The sequence below is a fragment of the Abramis brama genome (assembly GCF_963993115.1).
Source record: "Abramis brama genome assembly, chromosome: 15".
Lineage (NCBI taxonomy): Eukaryota > Metazoa > Chordata > Actinopteri > Cypriniformes > Leuciscidae > Abramis > Abramis brama.
The window spans coordinates 33,193,537-33,206,516 of record NC_139977.1 but is presented as its reverse complement, the minus strand read 5'-3'; the positions used below and the strand labels follow the sequence as shown (position 1 = coordinate 33,206,516).

Sequence of the window (12,980 nt, the reverse complement as noted above, 5' to 3'; positions counted from 1 at the left end):
TAAAATAAAGATGAAATTAAATAAAATTAAATTTTTTAACTTAAAAAACTTAAGGAACAAATAAAAAACATGTATAACATCAAAATTTCACGTTTAATTCAATGTTACTTGCTATTTCTAATTATTTTGAAATTTACCAGCAATTTCTGATTGAAAATTATCTCTACCCCCATTGTTTAGTGTAGGATTTCCCTGGCACAGCGCCACCTAGTGGTCACGATATATTTTTGCTTATTACTTCTGAAGAGTTTGACCAAAAATTGACCACAATTTTCCCATATTGGCCATTTTTAATTTTGTCGTAAAATATTATGTTTTACGAATACATTGTCATATCGTTACGAAACTCGGTATGTATTATCGGCACCTTGCCCTCAAGGTACACAAAAAGTTTCCAGAGAGCGCCACTTTGTGGTTAAAAAAAGGGGGTGAAAAATGCTAATAGCTTTTGATTAATTTTGCCTATTGTAATGAAACTGTTATTTATAGATTCCTACCATTTTTGCCATAGTCAGCCAAACTTCTATAACCTATAGAATTGGATTACCTTGATTATATAAACTATAACCAAGCCAATCAATATACTGCTAATTTAATAATTATTTTGTAAATGTAGGAGCCAATCTAACAAACAATATTGTGCAACCAGAATTAAAAGTAGGTGTGGATGTTGACATAATTAAATCAAATACTAGCTCAATATTTCTAAAGTCAGTAGAAGAAAATGAACTAATAAATACCATAAATTAATTTAAAAATACATGACACTAGACATGGCACTAGTTAAGATGAAACAGATTATTATCACCCAACAAACAAGCTATTCATAAACTCTAACTTATTAAAATTTAATGACTTTGTAGAATTTAAAATAGCCAAAATAATGTTTAAAATAATACATTTCCAGACTGTGTCCAAAACCTCTTTCAGATGAAATCTACTCTAGCTCAGAGGAACAATCATGTTCAGTGAACCACAGATCAGAACCAACGTCAAACAGAGATGTCTGTCTGTTCAGGGGGTTAAACTGTGGAATAGTCTCGACGATGAACTGAAAACATGTAAATCCATAGGTAGCTTTAAGAAATTATATATATATATATATATATATATATATATATATATATATAGATTACATTATACAAAGCTGAATGAATTTAGCTTCTTTTTTTTTTAGTCATTCTTTATGTACGCAAGATGACTTTGGTGTTTGGTGTTTTGGTGTGTGTAAAATAAATTAAATGTCAAGCAACTCTTTTTCTTTTAAAAATATTGTTTACACTGTAATTTAATTTTCGTTTTTTATGTTTGCTTGTAAATTGATTTTTCTTTTTTCTTTCTTTTGAGGTTGACCGAAATAAACTAAACTAAGTAATTAACTAATTAACTAACTAACTTCCTCTACGCCTTTTTATTTTCTTAAAAAAACTACTTTTTCGAACTCCTCTTAGACTGTTTGTCCGATTTTCACCAAATACGAGCCAGATCATCTTCAGACCATGCCGGCAAAATGTTATGAATTTCGTGTCAATAGACTCAATTATCGTGTACCGCGGCATATCAACGAATTTGATAGCACACTGCCAAAATGCATCTGAGGCTCCATCTCTGGAAAGATTTGATCTGTTGACACCAAACTTTATGCATGGAGTTGTCATCCAACCCTGACCACACCACATCAATTTGGTGTCAGCGCCACCTATTGGTCAAAAGTAACTAACAATTATGTCACATCCTAGACAGCAACAACGCTGATTCCACGTGTACCAGATGTGGGCCGGATCTGGGCAGACACTATGTTGCTGTCTGGGATTACAAGTGATTGTATTTATGGGCTTTCAAATTAAAACTGTCTCTAAATGTCTTCACTCATTGTTGTAGTTGGTCTGATGCTCATTGCCTTGATTTTTAGCTCCTCATTTTCCCTATGGCCCCTTATTTGCTGCATGCAGCTATATTGTTTTTATGTAATTGTAATCTAATTGTAAGTGGTGCAATAAACCTCTGGGCTGATCCTCATTTCAAAGTAATAGGATGCAAGTTTTTTTTCCCCCCAAATGCATAAATATAAATGTGTCATATACATGTGATTGATTCTAACGTGTTTATTCTCTTTCTCTTGTGTCTCCTTTCTAACAAACGAAACCCCCGAAGCGTGCAAAAGAAAAGAGCAGGACCCGAGCAAAGACAGGAGCAATACACCAAAGAAATCGCGGCTGGTTTTCACAGACCTGCAGCGAAGAACACTTCTGGCCATCTTTAAAGAGAACAAGCGCCCGTCCAAAGAAATGCAGCTGACCATCTCGCAGCAGCTGGGACTGGAACTGAACACTGTAAGCAACTTCTTCATGAACGCCCGCAGACGCAGCCTGGACAAATGGCTGGACGAGGGAAGTCCGGGCAACACGTCGTCCACCTCCAGCACTTGTACCAAAGCGTGATCCCGGGGGGAGGGGGGGTGGGATGGGATGGGATGGGAACGTGGGATCGGGATGAGGGTCCCGTGCACCGGGGAGGGTGCAAACTTTTTAAGAGGAGAAAATCGTTCTGAAGGGCAACGAGGGGAGAGAAACTGCTTACCGGCTCAATGCTTACGGTTGGAAACACACAAATCCAAAGAGCGAAACGTCAGGAAATAAAATATTGCTTTCTCTTCTCCGGTTCGAAGCAAGAATCATTCATCAGGAATGAAAAATTAAAGCAAATCAAAAACATTGTTAACTTTCCGTTTGGCTTTGAACTGAAGAGAAGACAAAGGGTTTGCATTTCACATCTGCATTCACTCTAAATTAGCTTTGATTTTCATTTCCTGAAGTGTGCGTGTGTGTGTGTATGTGTGTGTGTGTGTGTGTGTGTGTGTCGAGATGTTTTAAACTACAAGGGTAAATCTCATAAACACACGTCCAGGTCACAATTTATGAAATTCAATGCAAAATTTTGGTCTTATTTTCCAGTACAATTTTTTAAACATTAATAAATCAAGACAAAATATCTGTCAATGGGGTCAGAAAAAGAAAATTCAAAGAAATTATTTAAAATATAATTATAATAAAATATATTATTACTATTATTATATTATATATAATGATAAAATATACAAATATATTATATTAATATATACATATTATTTCTTATTTTCTTAATATCATATGATAATGTTTAGATATTTGTACTGGGAACAAGACAAAGAAAATATTTTTTTTGCAACATCAATGGTGTAATGCATACAGACTTTTTAAATTATAATAATTATTATTAATTCCCATTAGTTTAAAAAGTATTAGATTCTCATTACTGTAATAGTTATTTTTATTGTAGTAATGAGAATGGAATTTTTTTATTTCTGCATTATGGCAATGGGAATTAATTATCATTAAACAAAATATTCATGCATTTTGGAGAGAAATATGGCAGGTTTTTGTGAGATTCACCCATGATAGCAGCACAGGTTTAAGTTGGCATTGGGTTGCAGGTTTTTCTAACACACACTGAACTAGAAAAACACCTGTCAGAAGCACAAAGCACAACAAACACGAACAAACATCTCTCACAACGTTATTGGCCGGCCGGGTTTGTGAGCACAATCCTGAAGCACATTAAATTTGCAATAGAACAGGGGCTGGACCACACCGATTGTTCTTCTTTGGTTTAAAAATAACTCAGGATGATACCGCCGAAGAATGAGCTTCTGTTTCTCAAACACTCTAGATGAAATGACAGTGCAAACACACACACACACACACAAATGCATCAGCTTCACCTTGTCACGACTGTAACTGTATTATGCTAAGAAACCAAACTGGCATTGGTGATCAGGGCCTTTACAAGAGTTTAAGAGGACAATCTCCACACCAACGCCTACCAGTTTTGCTTTTCCAAAGGTTCTTTCTCTCGTAGTTTTAGCTACTTTCCAATACAAAACCACTTTACTGCGCTCTCTCATATACTCATCTCATGTTCCATCACTCGTGCTCACTTATTATTGAACCGAGAGCCGGTAAGCAGTTCTCTCCCGGGTTACGCTTGAGGGCCTCTTCGGATCGCTCAAAACGGACATTAAAGACTTTTTCTATTTATTGACAAATCGACACCAAAGAAACTTTTTCTGCACCTAACTGTTCTGCAAACAAAGGACAACAAAGAGGAAAAAAAACAACCAAAAACAACCAAAAAAAAAAAAACTGCAACGAACAAACAAAGACGACAAAGCGGGGAACGCCGAGCCGGCGTCTTTTGTTGTGTTCGGATCGTGGAGACATTGGAAAAAAGGAAGCAGAATGGGATCGGAAGGGTTTTAAAGCGACGGAGCTTTTCCCACGGCATCGGCGGCTCCCGAATGATGCGTCTCTCAAACGAAGTTGAAGATTGTCTTTAATGTGTGCCTATGCAGTTTTTTCAACCCAAATGGAAAGAACAACAAGAACCTCATCAGCTACAATACCAAAGATTCAGAGTTACTCCCGCCGCAATTCCCATTCCCACAATGCATCGGTGCGATGTCGCCTCTTTCCAAACATGGGACGTTTCGGGGTTCGGCTCTGCTTTGGGTTTCCCCCCGTAGTCGCATCCGTCTCACAGCTAAAACTAAAGGTGTAACTCAAGCCTGATGGGCATACCAAAGATAAACACCTTTAAGCACATGCAATCCCAAGTAGTTTTGTTTTCATATCCCAATGTATCAGTATACCAAAGAGTTGCACTCTTCCAGCCATCGTTGATCACATATGCACGTCGTTTCCAGGCGCCGAATCCCACGTTTCCCATGTTTGAGAGAGAGAGAGTCGTTAGCGTTATTTGCAAGGCACCAATGCAGCTGGTACAGAATACATTATATTCCAACTGAAAAGCCAATAATCTGCCAAAAACGCTCACTTAATTCTGTAGAGAGGAAACTGCAGATTGTAGGTCGAATAGCTTTATCCTTTAGGTTTCTCTCTTTAAAAGCTTCTAGTCCAAAGATTCTCCAACGGAGAATTCATCTGCTCTTCACGACAGTCAGGTCTTTAGATAGGCTACATGGGCCAAAGAGCTTTTCTTTGCTTGTCTTAAATTTCGCCAATGCCTCTGTACAATGTCTTACCCAGGTTTTGCAATATGTGATTTATTTATGTAATTTATATTTGCTATGATTGAACGTAATTTAAGTTGCCAAAACCCCTCCCCCTTTTTCCTGATTAGCTTGCCAAAGTTTACATTTACTTCTTTTGCATGTTGGACACCATCAGACTTATTTATTTATGACTAAATGTGCTAGAAGGTTGTTATTATTATTATTATTTGTTTCTTGATTATTTAATAATGTTATTTAATTAGACGTAATTGTTTGGATGACTATTAGTGCATCAAAGATGCTCTGTTAATTTATTAGTTAGCTTTACTTTAAAAAGCAAGACAAAGGGTGTATTTAATTTTTCTTAGAAAGAATAATTCTGGAAACGTGTTAGCGATCAGGTTTTAGTTGCAGCTCACATGTTTGTATGCTTGTATGTATGTCAAGATTTTATGTAAATCGTTTAGTTGATTTTCTTTCGAATGAAAACAATCTGTCTTTGCGATCGATATTACTCGTTTTGTCGAAGGACAAGCACCGAATTTCAAGCCTGATGTTTTCGAGATCATATACGGGGCCACACGTTAACGGAGATCAACGCAGGACTCACCAAAGATAAAAATCCACGGACGCTGAGAGGCCGTTTATTCATTGCTTCACTCGTAGAAGGACATAGAGGAATCCCTTAAAAACTAGAAAAAGCTGCTTCCAAGACTGACTTGTGTGTGTGTATAAAAGTCTTTCTATCTCTATAGTGAGAACCACAGAGGCTACCTCACTGAATTTTCCATTTGTAATTTTAATCGTGTTGATGAAACCAAAGATACCAAAGATTTCTTTTTTCTCGAGGACGGTCTGCGCTTGACGCCATGCTTAGGATATTTTGATAACTCGTTCCACTCTTTTCTCTCTTCTTCCTCTTTATTCAGACGTGAGTTCCTCCTCTCCTCGGAAAAATAAGTGCAATGGAGCGGATGGGACTCAACGTCGAGCTGTAGTTTTTGAGCGCTGTGCGGTTCTGATCGCCCGTAAAAGACCTTGATGCAAAAACCAACCCACTGAGAAAGATCTGTCTGGCACAGAAACATTAACGATCAAACGCAAACCACATGGGACATAATATTGAAACTAATGTAAATGTTCAGATGTTCAAAGTTTTGATGGGTTAAGTCAAAGCATCTCTCAGTGCAGTATTTTCAATCATGTGCTTCATTAGCCTACATTTATTTCTAAAAACACTGAAAACATTTTAAAACAATTTTCACTCAGAAATGGATAGCAAACCTTTACAAATAAATGACAACACATTGAATTAAACAAGTTGAAAGAGTGAAATGATATTTTCTTGCAAAAACTACTAATCTTTTATTTACAACTTTGAAGAAAAGTTGTAGCCTACCTGCTTGGAAAAGTGCAATAAAATGCCATTTCAGACTTAGAAACTTTCTTTAACAGTATTTTTGTCTTGTTTTCTAATACAAATATCAAATTCATAAATCAACATTGGCAAAATTACAAGATATTAAGTCTTGCTTTATGAAAAATGTATCAAAACTAAGCGAGTTTGCTTAAAACAAGAAACATCTGCCAATGGAGTCGGAAAAATAATCAAGTTTTCCCTTTGAATTAAGTTTATCTTTCTGACGCAGTAAATGTATCTTGATTTAAGAATGTTTAGATATTTGTACTAAAAAACAAGACAAAAACACAGGAAGAAAAAGAAAAAAATTGTAGTGTAGACAATACCAATAGACATTCACATCCAAGCAAGTAAAATAGGCCTACATCAATTAGTCAAAGTTCTTACAGCACATGTTGATGAAACCAGTTTGGTGAACCTTATTAAGTCGAAATATTCCCACATCTGTCTATTTTAGTTTTAAGTCATTTAAAATAAACTTTCTTAAAGATGTAAATCCATTCTGTTAAAAACACGTTGGTGTTTCTGTGCACGAAAAACTCCAAAACCAAAGACTAAATCTAATAATCTCGTACCAGACCGAAGGGACTCAATATATTGGATGGTTTTTAGGGAAACACTCCTGTCGTCGGCAGTTAAGACACAGACATAGATCAATATTCTTAGCAGTAATTCTGTATTTATGATGTGGAAGAAATCTGATCCTTCCCTCGGTGTTTTGTCTTGTTTTCCAGTACGAATATCTAAACATTTTTTGTAGGGAGTGAAATTTAAGCTCATAAATAATATTCTACGCCTTTAAATAGGATTTGTTGGATAATATCGCGAGAACAAGTTTGCGCGGCAGTTGTAATAGCGGGGAGAGAGACGAGACGCACTATTTAATGTTAAATTAAACAAGTGTTGTGATCACCAGAGCTCCTCGTCAGTGTGTGTCCTCCATACAGCGGTAATAAACCGATCGACAGAACAAAGATCCCACAAAACTGCGCTGGGTAAGAACTGTAACTATATAGGCTATATAACTCACGCGCGTTACACATTCTTATGCGCTTTCACATGCTATCGAAAATTTCCTACTTCCCACTTCTGAAGTCGTGATTACAAGTTCGTTGTGTTCAAGTGCTTTGTTGTCGAAAGAACAGGAATTATGAAGGACACCAGGTTCATTCTTGCCTATTTTGGGGAAAATCGTATTAAAGCCAAAATAATAGCGTCCCATTCATTGACAACAATATACAAATTCACTACCTATCTAGATAGCTTGCTGATGATTCTTGAATTTCTGTCAAATAGCCTACAGGCTATTTTCACTGTGTGTAAAACATACAATGCACTTCAAATGATTGGAAATATGCACTACTTTAACGCTTTAACATGTAGAAAAACCTAATAAAGAATATCAGTGAAGAATATCGTCCTCCCCTCCGCCATGTTTAAAGTTAATGGCATACCCAACTTGGGGACTTGGGTATCAAAAATATCTCTGTGCTTCCCAGTGGTAAATACGACTTGAGAGGGCATTTATGTCCAATTTTTAACTAGGAAACTCATATTTTACCATAATTCCGATAGCACGTGAAGGCAGCATAAAATCAAGATACATTAACTTGCAAGCAAAATGACTAGTTTTCTAAAATTAAGCGAGGTAATACACAGCCCCTAAGGGACATGGTGATGAAAAAAAAAAAAAAAGAGATGGTAGGAAAGATTATATTTCAATGATTTTGCGTTCCCCCGAGAAACCTTGCATTCGCTTTTTGGGTTACAGTAAACAAACAATAAATGTTCTGCGAGCGAAAGTAAGTTTATGCTTAAAACAAGAACAAATATCTGCCAACGGGGTCAGAAAATAGTTTTAGTTTGAATGGAGTTAAATTGGCAGATATTTGTTCTTGTTTTAAGCACAGACTCACTTCTCCAGTAAATCTTGATTTAAGAATGTTTAGGTATTTGTACTGGAAAACAAGACAATTGAGGAAGAACATAATTGGATTACACTTTATTTCGATGGTCCACTAACTAATTACAAGTAACTTTGCAACTACATGTCAACTAACTCTCATTCGAGTATTAGAGTAGAATATCTAAAGTGGAGCATCAAAATATAGTGCTACCAATTATTTTTTGCAGTGTGCATTGATTAAACCAAAACAGATTCTCATATTGTTTTCATAAAGAAACCCCTGAAATAGACGTAGAGAGCGCTTTTGTTGTAAAGTATGAGATATTGTTGGATGAGTGCCTTGCTTGAACCAAAGCGAAGTTTCGACCTCTCTGTTTCTTCTTCTGTTAGTACCTCAGCGACCCCGGCGAACGCTGGTGTTATGGTGCTTTGCAATGCAATCCTGCAAAGAACAAAGAATAACTCTATACCAAAGGCTTTCTAGACTTCTCTTCTCTCTTCTCTTTCCTCTCCTTTGAATGGTTGCAAAGCTTTTAAAAAAAAGAAAAGAAAAGAAAAACCTTTGAGCATGTCGAGGGCGCAGACCGTGCTTTTCTTACCAAATTTTTCTCGGATATACCTCATAGAAGATAGTGTTAGGGTATTGTTATTATAGCGTATGTATTAAATTATTCACTTACTCTTATTTTTTAGTAACTGTGACTTAAGACAAACCAAGAAAAAAAGCTTTATACATCTTAAGTTGTGATTTTTGTAATAGCTGAGGTTCGCTTACCAAAAACACAATGCTTGTCTTTTTCTCTCTTGTTAATGTGACAACTTTCACAATTTTGTTCGTGGTGCAAGTTTTACGAAATTCTGATTTTATTCTTATTTTGTTGAAGGGTGGCTCATATTCTCAACAAGGATATTATTTTTGGATTGGGAAAGGTTGGTTGCTAGAATGAGCCTCAAGTTTACAGTTTTCATACTTCGGCATCGCTTCTGTTGTACAGTTCGCTTACATTTCATTTTCAACATCCATTTTTCTTCCCATTCTTTTCTCGTTCTGTGTGGAAATGTAGCATTACAGACATCATTCAATGCCGTAGACTTGATTTATGCATGAGTATCTTTACGGTTCTAGCTAGCTTGTAATGCATTGTCGTTAAATAGCTTTTAAGTTCTGGATCCGTCTCATTTTCATTTCTTTAACTGAGCCTCATTTTTTGCATGTTGGCCTGATCTAATTATTGAAGAGTTCATCTCAGATGTGTATAGAAACGTTATGCACTTGATCAGTTCGGTTTTCGATCGCACCGTGAAACTAAGTGAATCAGATTCACCCAAGATCGCTTTCCATTTGAACGAATCTTTCTGATCAAGTGTTTCGACTGTTAATCTTCCATTATCTCAAAAAAGAAACCGATCAGCTGTATGTGTTTGGACTTAATTTTGACAGATAAGAACTTGTTTAGACGATTTAACGGTCTGTACTTAATCATTCTGCTCTAGATGTGTCTACTATACCAATCCTGTCCAAAAATACAACAGCTAAACATCCTCAAAAACAGGATGAAATGTACCAGACAATCTACTACTAAAGTAAAAACACTTCATTCTTTTGAGAACGAAAGTCCACACAGACCTTGCAGGAGTTAAAGTGAGTTTTGACGTCTTGTGTTTTCGACTGAAGGAAATTCCAAAGATTGCGTTTAACTGGATGAAACGCTTGAACCGACTGCAGGATATTATGGACTGTATTCCAAAGATCTGCTTTGAAAATGGATTGGAAATGGATTCTTTTCTTTTTCAGTTTCATCATTTGACATTTTGTTCATTTGTTGGTTTGTTAAATCATTATATTCATGTAAAAAAATGGATTTGTTGTTGGAATCACAAGAGAAAATTGATCAAATTTTAGTTTTGCATTCATGATCAACGTCTTTGAAGCATTCAAAGTACATGTTCTTCCACAAAATGTTTGACCATAAATAAAGAGAACAAGTGATTTTATTCCGAAACCATTTGTTTTGGTCAGTCGCAACAATAAAACCTGTCTCATGATGTAAATAAAAATGTTTGCATTGTTTCACAACTCGAAACAATGAAATGTCCAAAGATTTCCATTTAAATAATCATTGACGAATCAACAGTAGTTTATAGAGTTGATTTTTCAGTGCATGTTGGTTCCGGAAGTATTTTCTCCATTCATTTCTCCCATAGGGATTTTTAAAAAGTCTTTGTTAAAGCGTTATAAGCCGTGAACCAAACCAACCAGCTACGAGGAGAATCACAACATTACTTTGGTTTTAAGCAAATAAGTATATGAAAATCAAACAAAAATACAAGACTGTGAACTTAACAGCTTTAGTGAGGGGAAAGAACTACAATCCCATGAAGCATTGCGAACAGCATAATCGAATAAATAAAAACAATTGAGAAATATAAATATGCATATATATTCAAATATTCAAGTATTTTGAAAGCGTAGGCACTCGTGTACATAATTCGCAGTGCTTGATGGTAGTGGGCGGAGCTAACAAGATCATTTCGACTCTGATTGGTGGAATTTTCTTTACAGCATTATGGGTAATGTAGTTTTTCATCACGAATTCCGCTTTTAAACAAAATTATTTTAAGAATAAGTTGAAATAATATGTGCTAACGGCTTCCACAAAAGAAAATACCATCAATTAACAACCTTGTAGCTCACAGTAGAGGTCTTTAAAGGTTTATAAGTTATCATTAAAAATCAGTGTCCCTATGGAGAAAATGAATTAAGTTCTTACATTCGGAACTCGAGTGTATTGCGCTCTATTTACGCAACCGTTTTAGAGTGTATTTGAGTTTTCAGTTAATTTCACTTACACACACAACAAACACAGGTACATAGAATGAGAACGTAATTGGGTTTAAAAAAAACAAAACATTTTCATTCAACAAATGGAAGAATCAATTTTCAAACTAGAAGAAATTATATTTTCAAAACATTTGAAACCAATAATGTGTGCAAATTTTAGATTAAGCTTAACATCAGAATTTTAAAGCTATACTTTTACACTTCAAACACCAGCACACATCTCACAGGAATAGATGTTGGGAAATCAAGAACGGTTCATTAAACACCTGAGAAGAAGCTTCTGCCGCTGTTTTGCATGTGTTTGAGTCGTTCTCACGTCTGGATCTGAGCAGGCGATGGATTGTCCAAACGCTTCCATCAACTCAGTGTATAAACTTTCCTACAATCAGGTGGGATTTACCAAATAGTATTTGAGCCTCTCATCTGTGCAATAGCCTATTAATATCTGTGTTTGAATAAAAAAAAAGAAAAGATTGAAAAAAGAAACAATGCTACTTAAACTACGAACTCAGTGTTGTCATTGTCGACTGTTTCTGCATCACATGATTTTTTTCTGGCAGTGTTGAAAGTTGTTGCTCAGCAAAGTGAAACATCGTTTTTTCTTCCAGCACATTATGTTTGTGTGTTTGTACACAGATTGTACACGCATTACATTTGACCATTGCTCAAGGCGTTGGTGTTTCTGTCCGCGTCATTCTCACAGGTTTATTTTGGTTTGAGTTTCTTGTTTTTTTGGTCACTATCATCAGATGGTAGTGTTGTGCTCTTTGCTCTTCAATAAATGACATTGATTCATTCATGTTAAAAACTGTGCCATTTGTCTTTACTAAAGTAATCCCGATTTCCCCCTTGTTTCAGCAAGTGTCTGTTTGTAGTAACAAAAATGTCCTGAAGTTAAAGTACATTTGGTAACACCAATAAACCTGGAATTTACTGTAATTTCACTATACATTTTTGAACGGTGTATAAATCCCAACATAACAGAAGATCAAAGTAACACATCACTCCCTGCATTACTTTAGTGCAAAAACATGAAATAACGCTTCATTTTAACATTTATTCTCCTTATGGAAAGCATGCTGGGAACTCATCCTGTTTAAGTTCAGCTTATTGAATTCATGTAACTTTCTTCTATTAAATACAATTAACTTTCAATAGAATTTGAGTGAAATAAAATCAAACTCAAACAGTCAAGTGGTACAAGTCACAGTTTACAAGCTGTAATTACGAGTTCTACGAGGACAGTTAACACTTTTTACAAGTCGGAATCTCGTAATTACGACAAAGAGTAAACGCAACTCAATACCTAGACCAAGATTCACACAGCAAAACCACAGTTGTGGTCTAGACCAGACCTCCAAGACCAAAACCAAGATCAATCAAGACCAGAGGTGTAGTCAAGACCAACCAAGACTAGAGATGCAGTCAAGACCAGAGATGTAGTCAAAATCAACCAAGACCAGAGGTGTAGTCAAGACCAGATCTCCAAAACCAAAACCAAGATCAATCAAGACCAGAGGTGTAGTCAAGACCAAAACTAGGACTAAGACCAATCAAGACCATAGGTGTAGTCAAGACCAGTCCACCAAGACCAGTCAAAACCAGAGGTGTAGTCAAGACCAATCAAGACCAACCAAGACTAGAGGTGTAGTCAAGACCAGACCTCCAAAACCAAGACCAAGATTTATCAAGACCAGAGGTGTAGTCAAGACCAGTCCACCAAGACCAGTCAAGACCAATCAAGACCAATCAAGACCAGAGG

At 36.0% G+C, this 12,980-nt stretch overlaps 1 protein-coding gene across 2 annotated transcripts in view; it reads left to right on the top strand.

Moving 5' to 3' along the window:
* Positions 1-10,379, top strand: part of onecut2 (one cut homeobox 2) — a 30,980-nt gene extending 20,601 nt beyond the window's left edge. For both annotated transcript variants that reach the window (XM_084137221.1, XM_084137222.1), the window contains exon 2: positions 2,155-10,379. In XM_084137221.1, coding sequence (XP_083993347.1) covers positions 2,155-2,441 — 287 coding nt within the window. In that variant the 3' untranslated portion in view covers positions 2,442-10,379. The remainder of the gene's footprint in view (positions 1-2,154) is intronic.
* The last annotated feature ends 2,601 nt before the right edge of the window (positions 10,380-12,980 follow it).